General features: G+C 40.9%; 2 protein-coding genes across 2 annotated transcripts; one reads left to right on the forward strand and one right to left on the reverse strand.

Annotated features, from left to right (window-relative positions):
- The first annotated feature begins 279 nt into the window (after positions 1–279).
- Positions 280–5,196, forward strand: LOC121789709. The gene is made up of 6 exons (XM_042188093.1): positions 280–659; positions 1,083–2,099; positions 2,195–2,349; positions 3,995–4,031; positions 4,300–4,361; positions 4,476–5,196. Exons 2-6 carry the CDS (start codon positions 1,338–1,340, stop codon positions 4,915–4,917), a joined length of 1,458 nt encoding a protein of 485 aa, XP_042044027.1. The 5' UTR covers positions 280–659; positions 1,083–1,337; the 3' UTR covers positions 4,918–5,196.
- A 252-nt stretch (positions 5,197–5,448) lies between these two features.
- On the reverse strand, positions 5,449–7,546 carry LOC121789708 (exo-alpha-bergamotene synthase-like). Its single transcript, XM_042188092.1, is given in 8 exon segments — positions 5,449–5,495; positions 5,498–5,741; positions 5,822–6,067; positions 6,159–6,297; positions 6,368–6,586; positions 6,658–7,033; positions 7,122–7,377; positions 7,460–7,546. Coding segments are annotated over 8 exon segments (1,614 nt in total).
- Between the last annotated feature and the right edge of the window lie 10,511 nt (positions 7,547–18,057).

The raw sequence follows: 18,057 nt of genomic DNA on the forward strand, positions 1-18,057 counted from the left end.
CCGAAACAAGAAATGTTGAAATCATTGTTGAATCGACTTCAAATGCTAATTACGGTATTTTATTTCGTCCTAAAAGAGAAAATACCAAGGTTTGGAGTTTGTATAAATAAATGCAGTGTTGAATCTTAGATTTTCCATTTTTAAACATGGGAAGATCTATTTAATAATGGCAATTTTTAATTTTAGCATATTTATTTTCAAATGTGAAAATGAAAAAAAAATCGAGAACGCGTGGCAGTGTTCTGTGAAAGTACAACACGGGAAAGCGGAGGAGATAGAAAATGAAGCCTCGCTAAATGTACAACACTTAGTTTCCAAACCCTTCACCCAAATCTCAAATCGCTTCTACCACCATCCTTCTTCTGCCCTTGATTGATTCAATTTATTCGCTCCGTCGATTCCGTGACAGATATATCTGTCCCATGGTTTTTCTTATCGTCTTCTCTTAATCTCTTTGCTAATCGATTTGTAGAGGTTCGTTTAATCCGTATATATATTTATATTTATATTTATATTGGTATAATACAATCCCATTTATTCGATAATTTGGAGAGCGGAAGTGAGGGGAAAATGTCGAAGAAGAAGGCAACGATGACGCTGAAGGATTTTCACGGTGGCTCGATTCCTTCCGATCTCCCTCTTCCCTCTGCACCCGGCGTGTGAGTCTGGTTTTGCGTTAATTTATTGAAATTTTGGTCGTTTTCCACTATTTATTTTGGAATGTGTTTTGCTATATCTAGGTTTTCTGAATCTGCTTTGATATTTCGCAACGCATCTCATGTAGCCGCTTATGATTACTTTTTTTTATACGGTTGATCCTTTTTGCAATAGATCTTAAGGTATGTGTCCCATTATTGTATTTGGTGAAGAAAGACTTTAACTTATTGCTGAATGAGGCTTTAGATTTGATCTCACTATCTGTTATGCGGGTTTCTGTTTTCTGAAACTTTTGAATTGCAAAACCCTTATTATTGTTTAGCTTGATTGAATCGTGTGAGTTACGATGGTATATAAGGTTGTGCCTTTTGTAGAAATTATGGAGTAAACTCTAGTCACTTATATCATACACAATATTTTGACAGGACTGCAAGGCCTGTTGATCGTGGTGGATTTGATCGGCAGATGTCATGGGGTAACTCGGCAGGAGGCCTGAACATCGGCTGCGGCCAGCATCTGCTGGCTCAGCTAGGGCCCTTGATGAAAAATCCCCATTTCTAAGTCATAGTTCCCATATAGGTCGTAATTTTGATGAGGATGAGCGCAAGCCTTTGGATGGTGGTTCAGGCCCTCGCAGAACAATTGCTGATGAAAGCTTTCGTTCTCAACCGAGTCGCGCGATGGAGCATAAGACAGATAATGTTATATCTGGTGCTAGAGTTGGTAGTAGTCCTTCCATTCCTGTATCCCAGCTATCAGCTGGCTCCACTGGTGGCTCTTATGCAGGGAGGGTTGTTGAAGTGCACAATTCGAAGTTCAACAATCAAACTTTAAGTGGCAGTCGCAGTTATGGGTCGAGTTATCCAGTTGTTGGTGGCAATGCTGGGCAATCGGTGGCTGGATCACATCCAAATGCCTGGGGGATAAGGAAGGAGGCTTCTAGCATGAAAGAGCCTGCAGCTGCTGCATGGTCAGCTCCAGAGGCCGAGACAAAGTTAGCCCATGCCAGTGCACTCGAGAAGATCTCATCTGGTCGGTGGAGCTCAAACCAACAAATGAATCCTCAAAAAGATGCTGCAGTCTTTGGACATCCCGAAACCGAGGGGAAGTTTGAGTATAATTCTAGTAATGCACACATTAGGAAAACCTACAATAGGTTAGATGTGGTTGCTGACTCAGACTATCAAGACGTTGGTTTGGTTGTGCATGCCGAAAGAAGTCTAACATTTCACGGTGGTGGAAGGGAGGTGCCACAAGCTTATGATAGGGCAAAATCTGCCGTACGTGTGGATTCATATGAGAAAAGCACTCCTGCTACTGCTAACGGTTTCCAGTCGATTCAGTCAGCATTTTCTTCAGAATCGTCAGAAAGACCTAAGCTCAAATTACTTCCAAGATCTAAACCATTGGAAAATATAGAATCTCCAATTGATCAAAAGCAGGTAAATTAGTGAAAAAGGCTTTAAATCTTATTTAAATATTTTATCTTCATAGTTTAGCTTTAACATTGCATTTCTGTTTTTATTTTTGAGTTCAGAGATATGAGCAGACTAGTGATAATCTCCACATGGAGGACAACCTTGAAGTTAAAAACTCTATTGTTGGTGATCGAGCTCCAGAGCGCCCAAAACTGAATTTGAAGCCGCGGTTTCAATCCCATGAGCAACTAGAAGGAAACAAAGAAGTCAAAAGGTTCAGAGTTTGTATTTTCTTTTCTTTTAGATTTTTTTAAATTTGTTGTTATCTCTTTATTTTTCTGTCAAATCTCCGTCCACAATTAGGAGTCCCATTCCTTAGCGGCCCGGGTTTTAAGAAATATTTAGAAAAGTGAGTGAAAAAGTGTTAGTGGAATATGGGTCCCACTAGTATATATTAGTTTAAATGAAATGTGATTGGAATTAGTTAGTGGAAGTGGGAGTCGGACAATATTACCATTTAAGGTAAAAGGGAACCGGGACTCCTATTCGCGGACGGACTAAAATAGAAAAACGGGACTCCTATTCACGGACAGGGAGTATTTGTTTGATTTATCAGGTCTCTCCCAAGATAAGCTACTCATAGTCAATATATTTCTAGTAATTCTATGCTGTCAGATAGAGGGAGTAATGAAATTTTGGAGGGGTGTGAAGAGATATGTATCCATTATTGAATTTTATGATATAATTTAGGTTAGCCTTTAGTGGATGCTGATGTTGGGCTTTGCTTTTCTGAAAGTGTTTCTGGCATGGTCATATGTAATCTCAACCCTTAAGCATAATTCATATATGAAGTATGCACAAGTACGGGGGATGAGGTTGGGGGTGATTGTGTAATGCTGTAGTTTGATAAAATCATCATTTGCAGGCTCAATAAAAAGCACGATGTTATGGACGCAAGAGGGGGTGAGGAGTTGAAATGGATTTGTTTATCCACTATTTGTAGTGGCCTAGTGGGTGTAATTCCTGTCCCTTTATACGGAGTGGGTCGCAGATTAATTGAAGATTAAACCTATACAAAAATTAAATATTGCCTATGGACTGAAGAGGGGGTGAGGCAGGCAATTTTAGTTGAAATGAATTTGTTTATCCACTATTGTTTTTCCTTTTGCAGCATTTGTGACCTGATTGGTGGTTTACTACCAGGTTTATTTGTTTATTTTCATTGCAGCTACTCCAAATGTGTCTAGTTATTTTGGTAAACTGACAATGTTGAATGTTGAGGTGTATCAAATCTGATGGCTTTGAAAAAGAGAAAACAATGTGCTTAAAAGAAAAGTAAAAAAATGCTTGGATGGTGTTGCAGTTGCACCCTGAGTCTCATCTTGAGCAATGAGCAGCATGGATCATCTTTATCTGATTTTCTTGTACCCTTAAAATTCTATGATATAATCTTTACCTTGTAATGCCCAAATAGTCGAATGTCAGTTATCTCTATTTCTTGAAGGTAACGGCTATAAGAGAATTAGATGCAGCCTTTAGGTACTATTGCCATTTTGGGAAGGGCCGAACTGAATTATAGCTATTTCTTGAGGTTCCTTGTTTATTTGAAAGCTTGTTAGTATTGTGTTTGGATAAGCTATGTTACACTTGCCAGACAATATATGGTTTCCTTGAAGCCTTTGTTTCACATTGCTCATTGTTTACACTCTACATGGACAACGAATATAACACAAATCTGTTGGGTCCACTGAATTGGATATTTTTAGCTGATTTTGCACTGAAATAAAATGGTTAAACTGGCTGCACTTACTTTGTTCCGGCACAACTTTATCTGTGTGCATATTTCTATTTGAATTATCCTTGTCTCCTGTGGGGAGGTATAACTTCTGACATATTTTCTGCTTGTCTTGTTGCTCCAGAGGGACTGTTTTTGGGGAAGCTCGGCCTCGGGAATTGGTGAGTTCACTTTTATCTCATTTCAGAAAGCTTGTTTACTCCTTGTAGTTGTAAACAAAGAACCTGAATTCTGTTTCAGAAAACAACATTCAGAAAACAAAGAATCTCAATCCTTCTATTTAAAATCTCAAAGCTCTTGGTGTATTTGAGCATTTTTCTCATTAGAAAAAGAGGGATATGAAAATTCTCTGTCTCGTCTAATCAGTTCATATAGTTTCAAAGCTAGTATTGCTTTTGCTTTTGTTAAGAATTGCTGGAAATGTGGCAGGTTCTTAAGGCACGTGGGGTTGAAGATGACTTAATCAACTGCGAGGGTCAACCTGCATTGAGGTATTTGGTTACTTGTGTGCAGCTTTGGATGTTATTGCACATATGGTTGTACTTGATATTTAGGCATTCATGAAAATGACTCTTGTATTTTATTTGCATTTTTTACACTTACAGGGTGAAGGAAGTTTCTCCAAAGTCTGAAGGTATTCCTACCAATCAAAGGATGGCTAAATACTCTAACAGGCGAGAAAACCAGCTGGATGTTGAGAGAAGCGATTCACAAAGGAGGAACAACAAGCAAAGCGAAATATGGAGAAATAATAAAGATGCTGAGAAGAATCGGAACCAGCAACCAAAACAGCCACAGGATAGGGCACCATCTCCAGAGACTTGGCGAAAACCTATTGAACATGGCAAGCCAGCACCAACAGATGCCCCCATGCGATTTGGGAAAGCAGCATCTGCAGTTGAGCTGGCCCAGGCCTTCTCAAAATCAGTATCAGATCCAACTGCTGCTGATCGAGCGTCTGGCCCTAGAGGCATCCCTGGTCGCAATCAGATGCCCTTTTCCAGACTTACGGGCCCAACACCAAGGCCTCAGATCAATGGTTACTGAAATTGAAATGAAGAAATTGTGGGAGGAAGGTCACAGGCCTGAGCTTTACATTGTGCTGAGGCGAATTTGGGTGAATTAATCAAATCTGGAGGCGCGCAATATCTGGCCAGATGCTTGTGCTTATAAGAAGAACAAAGGACGTGAACCACATTGTTTTTATGTTGTACCCATCATAGGGGATTAAAAACTAGATTGTTCATGGAATAATTATTAACTGAACAACACCCTCAACCAACTTGTGCTGATTATCATTCAGCTACATTTGGAATTCTGTGCTAATTACTCTTTTCTTGTTTTCGATTTCAGTCGTGGGCATCTCTATAAATACTTATGATGTTGATCTTGGGGAGATGAGAACTTTGGACAATAATGTCAACATAATAAGAAACCAGACTTGATAATTATACAGAATGTTGGATACAAGTTAATAAACAGCAGCTAGTCTCCTTGTTCAGAACTCAGATTTGATGAGTTGAGTTCAAGGCATACTTATTGAAATACTACATATGTTTAAAGCTGCTGCATAGGAATTCAAGGCATCGAAAAGGGCTGAACGAGAAGGGACACCAGATTTTTCTGGTTTCGGAATGGGGAAGGCCGAAGCCATCTCCATGCTGATACATGCAGAGTGAGATTCGTCCAAGGTTCATGGCAGTCTGCCCAAAATTCTTTATGGGATTCTCCATCAATATCTCTTTGTTCATTCGCTTCAGTGCCGTGTCTATCACCTGCTTTATATGCTTGCGAGCATCCTCCTCAGAGCATCCCGTCTCCTTCATGTAGCACTCCATTGTTTTTGGAACATCCCCTCGTTTCATTTCGTCCTGTTCAAGAACACTCTATATTCATACATGGATGTGTTGAGGCTTAAGCTATATTATAAATTAGTACATAGTTTTCTTACAGATGAAGTTCCCAAGTCATCGGCCAGACGAAGAACTGTGGATGGCCAACGAATGATGCCAGGATATTGCTCTAAGCTCTTCAATTCATTCTTGTTGATAAGATTTGTGGTGAAGTAACCATAAAAAAGAAGTAGAGGGCCAGAAATGGAAATCCAAGCTGTATTTAGGTACTCATATGTGGTTGGGACATAACCGCTGTGAAACCATGCTGCTTCTAAGTAGTAAGCTCTACACAGTTCTGCCCACTGAAACAACAAACACACATTACTACCAAACTTCCTCATACATTAATTATCATAATCATAGTATATAGATAACATATACACATGTTTTTACCAGATTCTTAAGATTAGAGATGACAAGGAAACCTTGGTCTCTGAGTATATGATAAGCCAATTCATTCACAGAATTGAAGAGAGCTAAGAAGCAAATCTTCATATATTCTGGAAGGCTGTCCAGTGAATTAATATCCCACCTAAAGGTAGTAGCATTAGTGGTTGCAATTGACAATGATACATGTGAATAAATGAAGCAATCAAACCAACCTCTCGATTGTGTCAGTGAACAACTGAAGTTCTTCCAAGGTGCCATAAACGTCGTATATGTCATCTATTATGGTGATAAACACAGCTATCTTGGTCATAATCTCCCTTGAATATCCAAGATGATGCTCCGGAACAAATCCCATAGCCCACAAGAAGCACTCTGCCAACCGGTGCCTTGCAAACCCCAGCTTTTCCGGTAGACTGGTCTCTTTATACCAACTGAAATTGCAATTCTCCAACAATGAAGGCTTCCACTCTTACTAAAAATTAAAAACTAGTGCTAACTTTACCTTGACAGTCGCTTGAGCTCTTGCTGGTATGTTGCTTGTACCATGTTATACTCCAACTTAGCCAGTTCCACCAGAGTAAGGTTTGCTTCAGAGGTATTCTCGTACGCTTGTATGAACCACCTGGCTTCTAGCTTCTGCAATCTCCAATGCAGAGGAACCTCCAAAGCATGCCTCACTTGCTCCTTTAGACACGGCTCTGTGATTTGGTCGAGCCTTCGAGCAAGTTGATTCAGAGAGAAATCTTTGGCTAAATCCATTATGCTTTCCCCCTCCATGCTTAGATTCGAAGCTTCATACAGAGATACGAGCCCTCTCACATCTTCACAAAGGGAGGCTTTGAAATTTCCTTCCTCATCCATCAAACTACAGAAAACCTCTGCACCAACAAATCAGTTAAGGATCAGTTAGTTAGTTAAGAAAATATTGTTAGTAATTTAGTTTGATTAAAATGTGTTAGAATTAACCTTGAGGAACATGATAAGCATGCTGTCTGAGAAGTCTGAATTTGAGAGATGTGAAATGCAAGTCCTTTTCACACCATTCTTGTGCCTCATAAATGTTGGTCAACAGTTTAGCTATCAGGTCCTTGAAGTGGCCAGATACACCTAGTCTCGTCATATTGTCGATAAGGTGAAGCTGGTCGAGCTCTTGTTCAGTTTCGTGGATCAGTATTCTCACCAGATCTTTCTGCTTCTCAGCTTCGCGAACGTACTTCTCCCCCTGCATTAATGTTCAACACATTGTGTGAAATACATTCAATGTGTTCGTGTGCATGAACTGCAATTAATGATTCTAGTTTTACCGTGTATGGACTTGCGAACGACTGAATGTAATCGTCGTCCCAGATACTGGCTTCGTAGTTTGCTGACCTCCTGATGACCTCCTCCATGATTAATATATTTGGATCTGAACAAGATGAAAATAATTAATCAGAAACAACAACGAGTTAAATAGAGCTAAAATGATGAAGCTTAGCATACCTGAGATGAGATGCAGAGATCACTATTTCACAACTATCAAAAGATTTGAGTATGAGGCCGAGTCACAATGTTCAAAGCATAGGCATGTGAAGGAGCTCGAAAACCGGTTTTCAGAATTGTACGAGGTTAACTCAGAGAAACATAGTACAATGGTTTAATAATAATGCATGAGTGTTGAGATTTGCCTTAATATTAGTTGAGTTGGAGGGGATATATATAGATTTTAATTATACTAATACCACTGGCACTCATAAGATTCATAAGGATATAAGATTTGTTTGCAATTGGAAAAGTAACAATATCTCATATTCGATGTAAAGAGAGAACTGAAACCACTACTTCATAAAGTAAGTATCATGGACCACTTTCTCTATCACCAATTTATTTTATGATGGATCCGTTTAAATATTTATCATGGTATCAGAATAGCTCGCCAATGATGGGCCAAATTTAATTGACCTAGCAATATGTCTGAACTCACACCGAAAGAAAGAAAAAAAAACTAACTCATCAATATATTTAGATTTAAATTTGGGTCAGTTCGATAGAGAGCTTGTCCAATCCAAAAAAAATCCCTCTAAATTTCACCTTAAAGGGTTTGGAAGAGGATATTTACAATTGAAACATAAATAAATAATACTTTATCCGTCCCATGAAAGGACGAAGTGAGTATTATACTTTGTATAATATATGCAGAGCGGATTCATGTGTAAGTGAGAAGGGGCTAAACACTCTCAATAAAATTATTTTTTTAAACTTCTTTTGCAAAATTTAAAATAAGATTTGAAAGCATATGCTTTATCGATATTTTTCTGCATTCACTCCTGATTATATTTAAGAGCTGACACCTAAAAATATGAAATTTGGGTGTTTTTTTATTTATCACACAAACTTTGAACGTTTTACACATACATACACTCGGCTTAAATATTTTTGTAATTTTGTACAAGGTGAATATTAATTAAGTTTGAATCTAAAATGGCATTTTGTGTACCATTTAAATTAGGGGAGGGGACTATATATATATGAAATACGATTGAAAATTTGGTATCAAATAAAAAAAGAAAAACAGCATGGGGATGATGTTAGAGAAAGATAGTGTGTGTGAGGTGTATTTAAGTTAACATAAGTAAAATGATGTCATTTTAATGAAGTGGTGTCACGTCGGCATGCATTTTCTTTTTAGTTTTGATTGGTACTCAATTTGTGAAAAAACTATAACAATGCATAAGTTTGTGTATTATTCACGAGTTCTAAAGTTCATGTATTTGTGTAGAGATGAGCGTATGATTTATAGTTACACAATACATTTTCGAAATCTAAACTTATCATCTTGGTTATTGGTCGATATATAAGACTAATATATCTTGGGTCCAAGTCAATTTACACAAAATATGTAATCCTAAATTATGTATACGGTGCATGTACCTATTCCATGTTAAAAACGAGAAAGAATATTCTTCTCTACATTATTCTCTCTTACTTTACTATTTTTTCATTTTAATTATTTATTATCATTTTTATAAAACAAGTGCTCAAAATTAATTAGGACGGCTAAAGCGGGACGAATGGAGTATTACTTTGTATCTATGCACAAGCTTACTATAATAGGCTCTAAACCATGTCTCTGTCTCTAACTCATTAAAGATAAAAATGATAAGTTTTGCATTACAAAATTTCGTGGACGGAACTTGGTAAGCGGTCAACTTTTTTGTAATATGTGGTGATTATGCTTAGATCCAATAGAAAATATTGCACAACAAAATTCAAATAACAATTTTGTACTTAATTATATTTAAATTGCATAATAAAGTAAAGACAAAAAAAAAAGAATAGTGATGGGGTACGAACTAAACCCTAATGGCAAGCCCAATAACAGTGACGGCCCATCAGCCCAGAGCCCAAGAAAGAGTATCTGTTCGGCACCAAAGAGTTCGGCACGACCAAAGAGTTCGGACTCAGCCTACAGCTCGGTAAAAGCCGACCAGTCAAGCTCTCCTCTCAGATCGGCAAGAGTTGATCGGTAAAGTCCAGCAGTTCGGTCTCAGCATTCGACCGAACTAGGAGTTAGTGGACTCATGAAAGGCCTCCACGACCTCCACTATACCCACGATCTATTTAGTGGTATGAAGCAGTTATTGAGCAGTTATTGCTCACCCACGATCTTGTTAGTGGGGCTGCAAACCACGATCTTAGTTCAATGTATAAATAGAACTTAGATCAGATAGAAAAGGGTTAAGCTCTCTAGAGATAAAATACCATATAGCAAGTCTGTGTTGTAAGCTGTAATCCCAGATCAAGCAATACAATCTTGCCCTCCCTTCTTCCCGTGGACGTAGATTTACCTCAGTAAATCGAACCACGTAAATTCTGTGTCATAATCTTCATTCTCTACCAGCATTTATTAACATCAATAATTCGCGGATTCATCAAATAGCAAAGACGAAAAGTGATTTCCCTACAAACCTTGTATAATTAATTTATAACCAAATACGCAAATTTATGTAAGCAAGTAAAACAAAGCAAAATCACCAAGAACTAAGGAAATATAGCAAATATAAACAATGCCAGTAAATCAATATAAATGTAAGACTCGTATATCTATTAGACAATGAGAAAAAAGAAACATACTATGAAGTTTTATTCACAGTGCTAGTTACATCATTGCAGCAAGATCTGCCCCTCCGTTGCCAAATGCGCTACGCCCCTGCGGGCGTTGCTAGTTACATCATCAAATCATAGGCCGTTGGTTGAAGGTAGGAATATCAAATAATCAATGCAATCCAGAAACCCGTAAATTGAATTGAATATCCCATAATCTTAATAGGGTTAGGGTTGAAAATATCTAACTGATAAAAGTTCAGCCCGATTAGTCCCCATCGGTTATCTCGCAACATTTAGGGTTAGATTCAATTAATGTATAATTTGAATAGAATTATCCAAAAGTCTATATATATAAATAGATCAATTAGCATCCCTAAAAATAGAAGTATAGAAATACTTACCTTGCTCCGATGCTTACATATGTGGGATCTTCCCAACAAAAAAGAACCAAACAACAGTATCTCTTTTAATATATAAAAAATTATTCACAAAAATTTGGAAAACCAGAAGTAAATCTTTCGTGGAGAGAGTGAATTGGGCGGTGTTCATTCTGCCCCCTTTCTAATCTCAGCTTAGTTAATCATTCACAAATCCGATCAATTTCGATTCTCCCTATTTCAAGTTCATATCATCTAACTCCTGAAAAGCCCAATTTTGAAGCGTTTTTTTTATTCCAGTTAAATTAATTAATAGTATAAAATATTTAAAATGGGCCATTACCGCAATTCTTTAAAATGTATACTATATGTTACACTTCTACCTCTTCCTCTATTCTCCCTCCGCCACTGCCAGTGGCGGAGCCACGTTGGGGCCAGGGGGCCCTTGGTCCCCATCAATTTATCGTTTATATATATATATATATATATATATATATAGGTTTTGATCTATGCAAAACTAGATTTAAATACAGAAACGCAGAACAATATCATAATTAGGTCACTTTTAGGTCATAATTAGGTAATTTTTAGGTCATGCTAACAAAGCATGACCTAAAACGATCTTAGCATGACATTAAACCTAAATATTATAATATGACCTAAAATTGCTTAATTATGACCTTCCGTGTTTTTGGTTAATTATTGACCATTAGATCATCTAATCCTAGGGCCAAGATTTGGTCTGCATTTCTGGATTTAAACACATACTTATTTTGATCATCTCCCTATATATATATATATATATATATATATGGATAGGGGAGCGTTATTCTCCTATTCATCCCTTAGATCCTTTATTCTTCTTAATATGGGCCGTTAGATCTCATTCATCAACGGTCCAGATGATCTGCATTATTACACTATAATGGTGCATTATTAGTCAGTGTGCATTATTCAACTGAAAATCTGCATTAGTACACTATAATGGTGCATTATTAGTCGGTGTGCATTATTCAACTGAAAATCTGCATTATTAAATGACACGTGACACAAATCTAACCGTCGGATGAAAAAATCGTGGGGCTGAGATTAAAAAGAACAAAGAACAAAAAATATAAAAAGGAAATGAATAATGCACGGTTGACTACTAGTATTTTAGAATAGTAGTAAAATTTGCGTGTTATAAAATTGAACACGTAACCATAATAAAACGAAGGTTGACTATATATATAGAAGAGTAGTATTTTTATTGAGGGTCTAATATCACTTTCCCTCAATCAAATTACAGTCGTATTTATTAAGTATTTCACTAAATTTATAAAACGATAAATTTGCAAGATTCTCAATATATATTTTATTGTCTGCTCCAATTTATGTCTTTTCAATATTTCTGGCTTCTAAATCTGGAATTGTTCGAATTTTATAGATTTAGCAAGTCCATCTCAATATTTTATACCATATAGCAAGTCTGTGTTGTAAGCTGTAATCCCAGATCAAGCAATACAATCTTGCCCTCCCTTCTTCCCGTGGACGTAGATTTACCTCAGTAAATCGAACCACGTAAATTCTGTGTCATAATCTTCATTCTCTACCAGCATTTATTAACATCAATAATTCGCGGATTCATCACTGGCGCCGTCTGTGGGAAACAGAGAACAAAATTTGTGATAAAGCGAATTTTTGATCCATTTTTTCCACCCAAAAAATGCATACCAGATCGCAGAATACCCGTATTCCTGCCCGTGAGAACCAGGAGGAAGCCAATCCATCCCATAGGTCGGGAAAACAGCCTAGGGATAAATCCACCACCAGTTCTCATGGCGAAGGAACAAGCCGCTCCAAAAATCGTCCCACTGAGTCTTCCCAGCAGCCCGATTTGAATGAGGCTGTCAAGCAGTTTTTGGCTGAAAAGCAGGAGGAATTCTTAACCTTCCTGCGAAAAAGCCAAAAGCAGCCGGAGACGAAAACGACGGATTCTCCTTCTCCCTCCCGCACAAGAAAGTCACTACCGCAGTAGTGTCGCATCTCCCAGGAGAAAGAATCCTCAACCCCGACATATTCCTGTTCTTCCTCGGTACCGGAATCACAGGAGAACTCAATCTCCTCCATACCGACGAGATATCGGATTCGCCGTGTACGGAGCACTGAAGACTCCGTTCTCGGACGACATCACCCGAACTCCCCTACCACAGAACTACCGAACTCCGTCGATGACTTACGACGGGCTCGTGGACCCTCACGATTTCTTGGGGCGCTATCAATATAACATGGCGAACCAGGGTCTCAACGAGGTCCACATGTGCAAGCTGTTTCCCGAGCTGCTCATCGGGAACGCGAGAAGGTGGTTCGATAGCCTCCCCCAGGGCAGCATCAGATCTTACCGAGATCTAATGGATGCCTTCCACAGGAGGTTCTTTCAGAAAGCGGAAGCCCGAATCACTTCGGCTCAGCTGCTTTCCATTCGTCAAGGTCGCGACGAAAAAATCAGCGACTTTATGACAAGATTCCACAAGGAATGCCTGCAAGTAGACGATCTCAACGATCTGCTTGTCATCTCGGCATTCCAAAATGGAATCTTGCCCGGAGCTCTCTACAGGAAGCTCGTTGAGTGCGGTCCGCAGACAGCTCAGGAAATGTGGGACATTGCGGACCAGTACTCCCGGGCCGATGAGGCAGACCGTCGCAAACGGTCGTTAGACAGCTCATCGACCCGAGGAGACAGAAGGAAGCCCGATCATAGCGATCAGGGGCATCCTCGCCGGACTCCATTTGAAAGAATTCAAAGGGCTCCGGTGCAAGACAGATTGGGACCTCGTCTCAATCCCGAGAAGCCGCCCGCTCAGTTCGTACCGCTGAACAAGCCGAGAGCGGAAATTTTCGAACTGCACTCTGACCTATTCGAAAAGCCAAAGCGGATGACGAAATCAGCCGCGCGCCGACCACAGGATAACTACTGCTTCTACCATCAAGACCACGGTCACGATACTGAGGAGTGCAGAAACTTGGCTGCAGGTATCGATGTTCTTGTGAAGGCAGGGACATTGAAAAAATACCGAAGTAAGCAGCCAAAGAAGAATAAAAAGCAGAGTGGTGCGAACTGCGCTCCTCAGGATCCGAAAAGGCAGCCGGATCCCGAAGACGATGACGAGCCGCAATATGATGGAGTAATCCAGACTATTGACGCGCTCCCTGCCGGGAAGACCAAGTCGTCCCTAAAGTCAGAACGCAGAGGCTCCAATCGAGAGGAGCCAACGCATAAAAGGCTGAAGCAGGACGAAGTGATTACGTTCTCGGCTGCTGATCCCGTCCCGGCCATCTCTCCTCACCAAGACGCCATTGTCATCCAAGCCGGAGTGGCAAACAAACTGATCCACAGGGTGTTTGTGGATACAGGAGCGTCGGTTAGCATTCTTTTTAAAGAGTGCTTCGACAAACTAGAAGTGGACCCAGCTCGGCTCAGTCCGGCTCCGCTTCCCCTGAAGAGCTTCACTCAGGAGGACACCCGCCCTGAAGGTATTATCAGCCTTCCGATCACGGTGGGGAAAGCGCCTACTAGCTCCAGTACGATGATTGAGTTTTTCGTGGTGAAAGCTCGGTCCCGTACAACGTCATCCTGGAAGAGACTGGCTCAACACAGTTCGGCCGTTTGCTCCACCTATCACCTCACCATCAAGATCCCTACTAAAGGAGGGATAGCGGTCATCCGAGGTGACCAAAAGAGAGCAAAGGAATGTCTGCAAATTGCGCTTAGAAGTGCCGAGCAGTCAGATCGGCACCACCAAGCATAGCAATCACAGCAGCCGGAGTCAGAGGCGATGACCGAAGTCATACCGGAGCCGAACTCGATGACAGTTCAGCTGTACGAAGACGATCCATCCAGAACGGTTAAGATCGGTTTCGCGGGAACGCCCCTACTTCGGGAAAAAACCATCCAGCTCCTCAAGGAGTATAAAGACGTCTTTGCATGGTCTCCGTTGGACATGACCGGAGTGCCCCCGAGGTAATCACTCATCGGTTAAATATTGATCCTTCAGTCCGGCCGATAAAACAGAAGCAAAGACTCTTTGCGGCAGAACGAAGTCAAGTCATCCATGACGAAGTCCGTCAATTATTGAAGGCGGATGTGTTATTCGAAGTGAAGTATCCTTCGTGGTGGCCAATCCTGTCATGATCAAGAAAAAGGAAGGAGGATGGCGGATGTGCATAGATTTCACCGATCTAAATAAGCACTGTCCCAAAGATTGCTATCCCCTTCCGAACATAGATAAAAAAGTAGAAGCTTGATAGGCTTTGAAATTTTTTGTTTCTTGATCTGTACAAAGGATACCATCAAGTTTTAATGGATGAGATTGACGCTTCAAAAACGGCCTTCATTACTGATTTCGGCATTTTCGCTTATAAAAAGATGCCATTCGGTTTAAAGAATGCCGGAGCCACTTATCAAAGGATGGTAGACAAGCTTTTTCGGCACCTGATTGGAAAGAGGTCGAAGTGTATGTTGACGATATAGTCGTCAAAAGCAAAAGCACTTCGGAGTACGAGCACAACCTCAAGTCCACTCTCAACGTGCTCAAGAAAGCCAACCTCAAACTTAATCCCCAAAGTGTACCTTTTGGTAGATTCGGGAAAGTTTCTGGTTGTTGGGTTTCAAAGGACGGACTCAAGGCAAACCCCTCAAAAGTTCAAGTCGTTCAGAACATGGCAATGCCGAAGTCCATACATGATGTGCAAAGGCTAACCGGATGTCTAGCCGCACTGAATCGATTCCTTTCCCAAGCAGCCGAAAAGCAACTGCCGTTCTTCAAGGTGTTGAAAAAGGCACCAAAGTTCGAGGGGAGCCGAGCAGAAAAAGCCTTTGACGAGCTCAAAAGTTATCTAGCCGAGCTTCCTATTCTCTCTGCTCCAACCGAAGCCGAAGTAATATTCTTATACTTAGCGGCATCGGATCAAACCATCAGCGCGGTGCTTGTACGAGAAGAAGGCCTAAAGCAGCTTCCCATCTACTTTACAAGCCGAGCATTAAGAGGTCCAGAAACAAGGTATCAACCTCTGGAAAAAATTGCTCTGGCGTTAGTAAATGCAGCAAGGAGACTGCGGCCATACTTCTATGCTCACAAGGTATGCGTCTTAACTGATCTGCCACTTCGGCAAGTGTTGACCAAACCAGAAGCATCAGCAGAATCGCCAAGGGCTATAGAGTTGGGAGAGCACACAATTGAATATCTACCTCGGAAAGCCATCAAGGACAAGCCTTGGCAGATTTCTTGCAGAAGCAAAGTTCGATCAAGCAATTCCTGTTATTGCCGAACAGAAGAATTCTGCCAATGCCGAACTAGCACAGCCCTTGGAATCCGAAGTAGAGCCGCCGGACTGCTGGAGCGGATTCGTAGATGGAGCTTCAAACAAGATGGGAAGTGGAGCTGGTATTTACTTGTCGCTCCCGACGGACACGAGGTAACCTACTCACTTCGGTCCTATTCCCCACTACTAATAATGAAGCCGAGTACGAAGCCCTCCTGGCCGGACTCCAGTTAGCGCAAAGTCTGCTCGTCAAATCTCTCAAAGTCCATTGTGATTCACAAGTCATAGTAAATCACATGTTGGGTACAAGTGAAGCTCGTGACGAGAGAATGAAGAAGTATTTGGACAAAGCGCAAAGCATCAGCCGAAGTTTCTCCTATTTTCGGATAATCCGCATTCCCAGAGCGGAAAATAGCCGAGCAGATACCTTAAGTAAGTTGGCCTCAGATCCGAGCTCAAAGGCGGAAGAATTAATGCATCGAAGCATTGATGAAGCCGAGGTACATTCAGTATCCAGCTCGCCGAACTGGATGACGCCGATCTTGCAGTATCTGGATCAAGGACAATTGCCCGAGGATAAAGAGAAGCTCGGAAGATCACGTGCCGAGCACTTCGGTACGAACTTCATGAAGGAGTCCTCTTTAGAAAGTCTTACCTCCAGCCGTTATTGCGGTGCGTAGGACCAGAAGAGACGGACTACATCCTCAGAGAAGTTCATGAAGGATCGTGCGGTAGCCACATCGGAGCCAGAGCTTTAGCTAAAAAAGTTCTGAGATGGGGATATTATTGGCCAACCATGGTACAAGAGGCAGTGCAGCTCGTCAAGAAGTGTACGAAGTGCCAAATTCATGCAAATGTCCCAAGGATGCCGCAGACCGATCTATACACTATGCAAAGCCCTTGGCCTTTCATGCAATGGGGCATAGACATAGTGGGACCACTTCCTCAAGCTCCTCGGCAAATGAAATTCCTTATCGTTGCCGTGGACTACTTCACGAAGTGGGGAGGCTGAACCATTAGCTACGATAACGAGCTCAAAGGCATTGGACTTCGTCTGGAAGAACATAGTGTGCCGATTTGGCATACCCCACATCCTCATCTCGGATAATGGGACTCAGTTCACCGACAAGACGTTCAAGAATTGGTGCCAAGAGCTGAACATTCAACAGCGGTTCACTTCGGTCTCCCATCCCCAAGCAAACGGACAAACGGAAGTAACGAACCGGATTCTGGTGAAAGGGTTAAAAGCTCGGTTAGAACAAGCCAAAGGACAATGGGTAGAAAATCTCCCTCAAGTCCTATGGTCCTACCGAACTACACCCAAAACCTCCAACGGTGAAACCCCGTATAGTCTGGTGTACGGCACTGAAGCCGTAATTCCGGTGGAGATCGGCGTACCCAGTCCCCGAACTCTAAATTTCTCCTCAGAAATGAATGACGACGGACTGAGAGCCGAACTAGATCTCGCCGAAGAAAAGAAGAGAATTGGCGTGCATAAAAGCAGCCAAGTATAAGGAGCAAGTAGCCCGGTATTATAACCAAAGGGTGAAAAAAGCTTCAATTTCAAGTGGGAGATCTCGTCTTGAGAAACAACGAAGTAAGCCGAGCAGAAAAGCTGGGCAAACTCGAACCACATGGGAGGGTCCGTATCGGGTGTCAGAAGTCCTCGGCAAAGGGTCTTATAAATTGACTCACATGTCAGGAGAACAAGTACCCCAACATGGCACGTCTCCAACCTCAGAAGTTCCACTTGTAAGACAAAAGTCCGGTCCGTCAGTCTGTGTCTAGTTCGGTCATAGGGGTACATGTTTTATTTGTTTGTTTTTACTTGTACTTTTACTTGTCGTTTTATAAAAAGTCTAAGTTTTTTTCCTTCGTCTTTTTCATTTTTTCTCTATGTGTTTTGTCTCTATGTGCTGTCGTCTCTTACAAATGGTACCAAGGTATATCGTTCTTTAAAGACTGATCCCTTTTTAGATCGATTATTAAAGACTATGTGAGTCCAAGCTTCTAAGGAGGATATAAGACCATAATTCAGCTTAAAAGCAGTCCGTCTGAAACGAACTGCAATAAGCCAACGATTGTGTGTCCAAGCTTCCAAGGAGGATACAAGACCGCAATTCAGCTTAATAAGCACT

The sequence above is a fragment of the Salvia splendens genome, unplaced genomic scaffold (assembly GCF_004379255.2).
Source record: "Salvia splendens isolate huo1 unplaced genomic scaffold, SspV2 ctg313, whole genome shotgun sequence".
Lineage (NCBI taxonomy): Eukaryota > Viridiplantae > Streptophyta > Magnoliopsida > Lamiales > Lamiaceae > Salvia > Salvia splendens.

Excerpts from the sequence above, each read along its gene's own strand:
- LOC121789709 (XM_042188093.1), top strand. The coding sequence starts at position 1,338 with ATGGAGCATAAGACAGATAATGTTATATCTGGTGCTAGAGTTGGTAGT. Across the intron at positions 2,100-2,194 it reads CTCCAATTGATCAAAAGCAG|AGATATGAGCAGACTAGTGA; the intron begins GTAAATTAGTGA and ends TTTTGAGTTCAG. Across the intron at positions 4,032-4,299 it reads AAGCTCGGCCTCGGGAATTG|GTTCTTAAGGCACGTGGGGT; the intron begins GTGAGTTCACTT and ends GAAATGTGGCAG.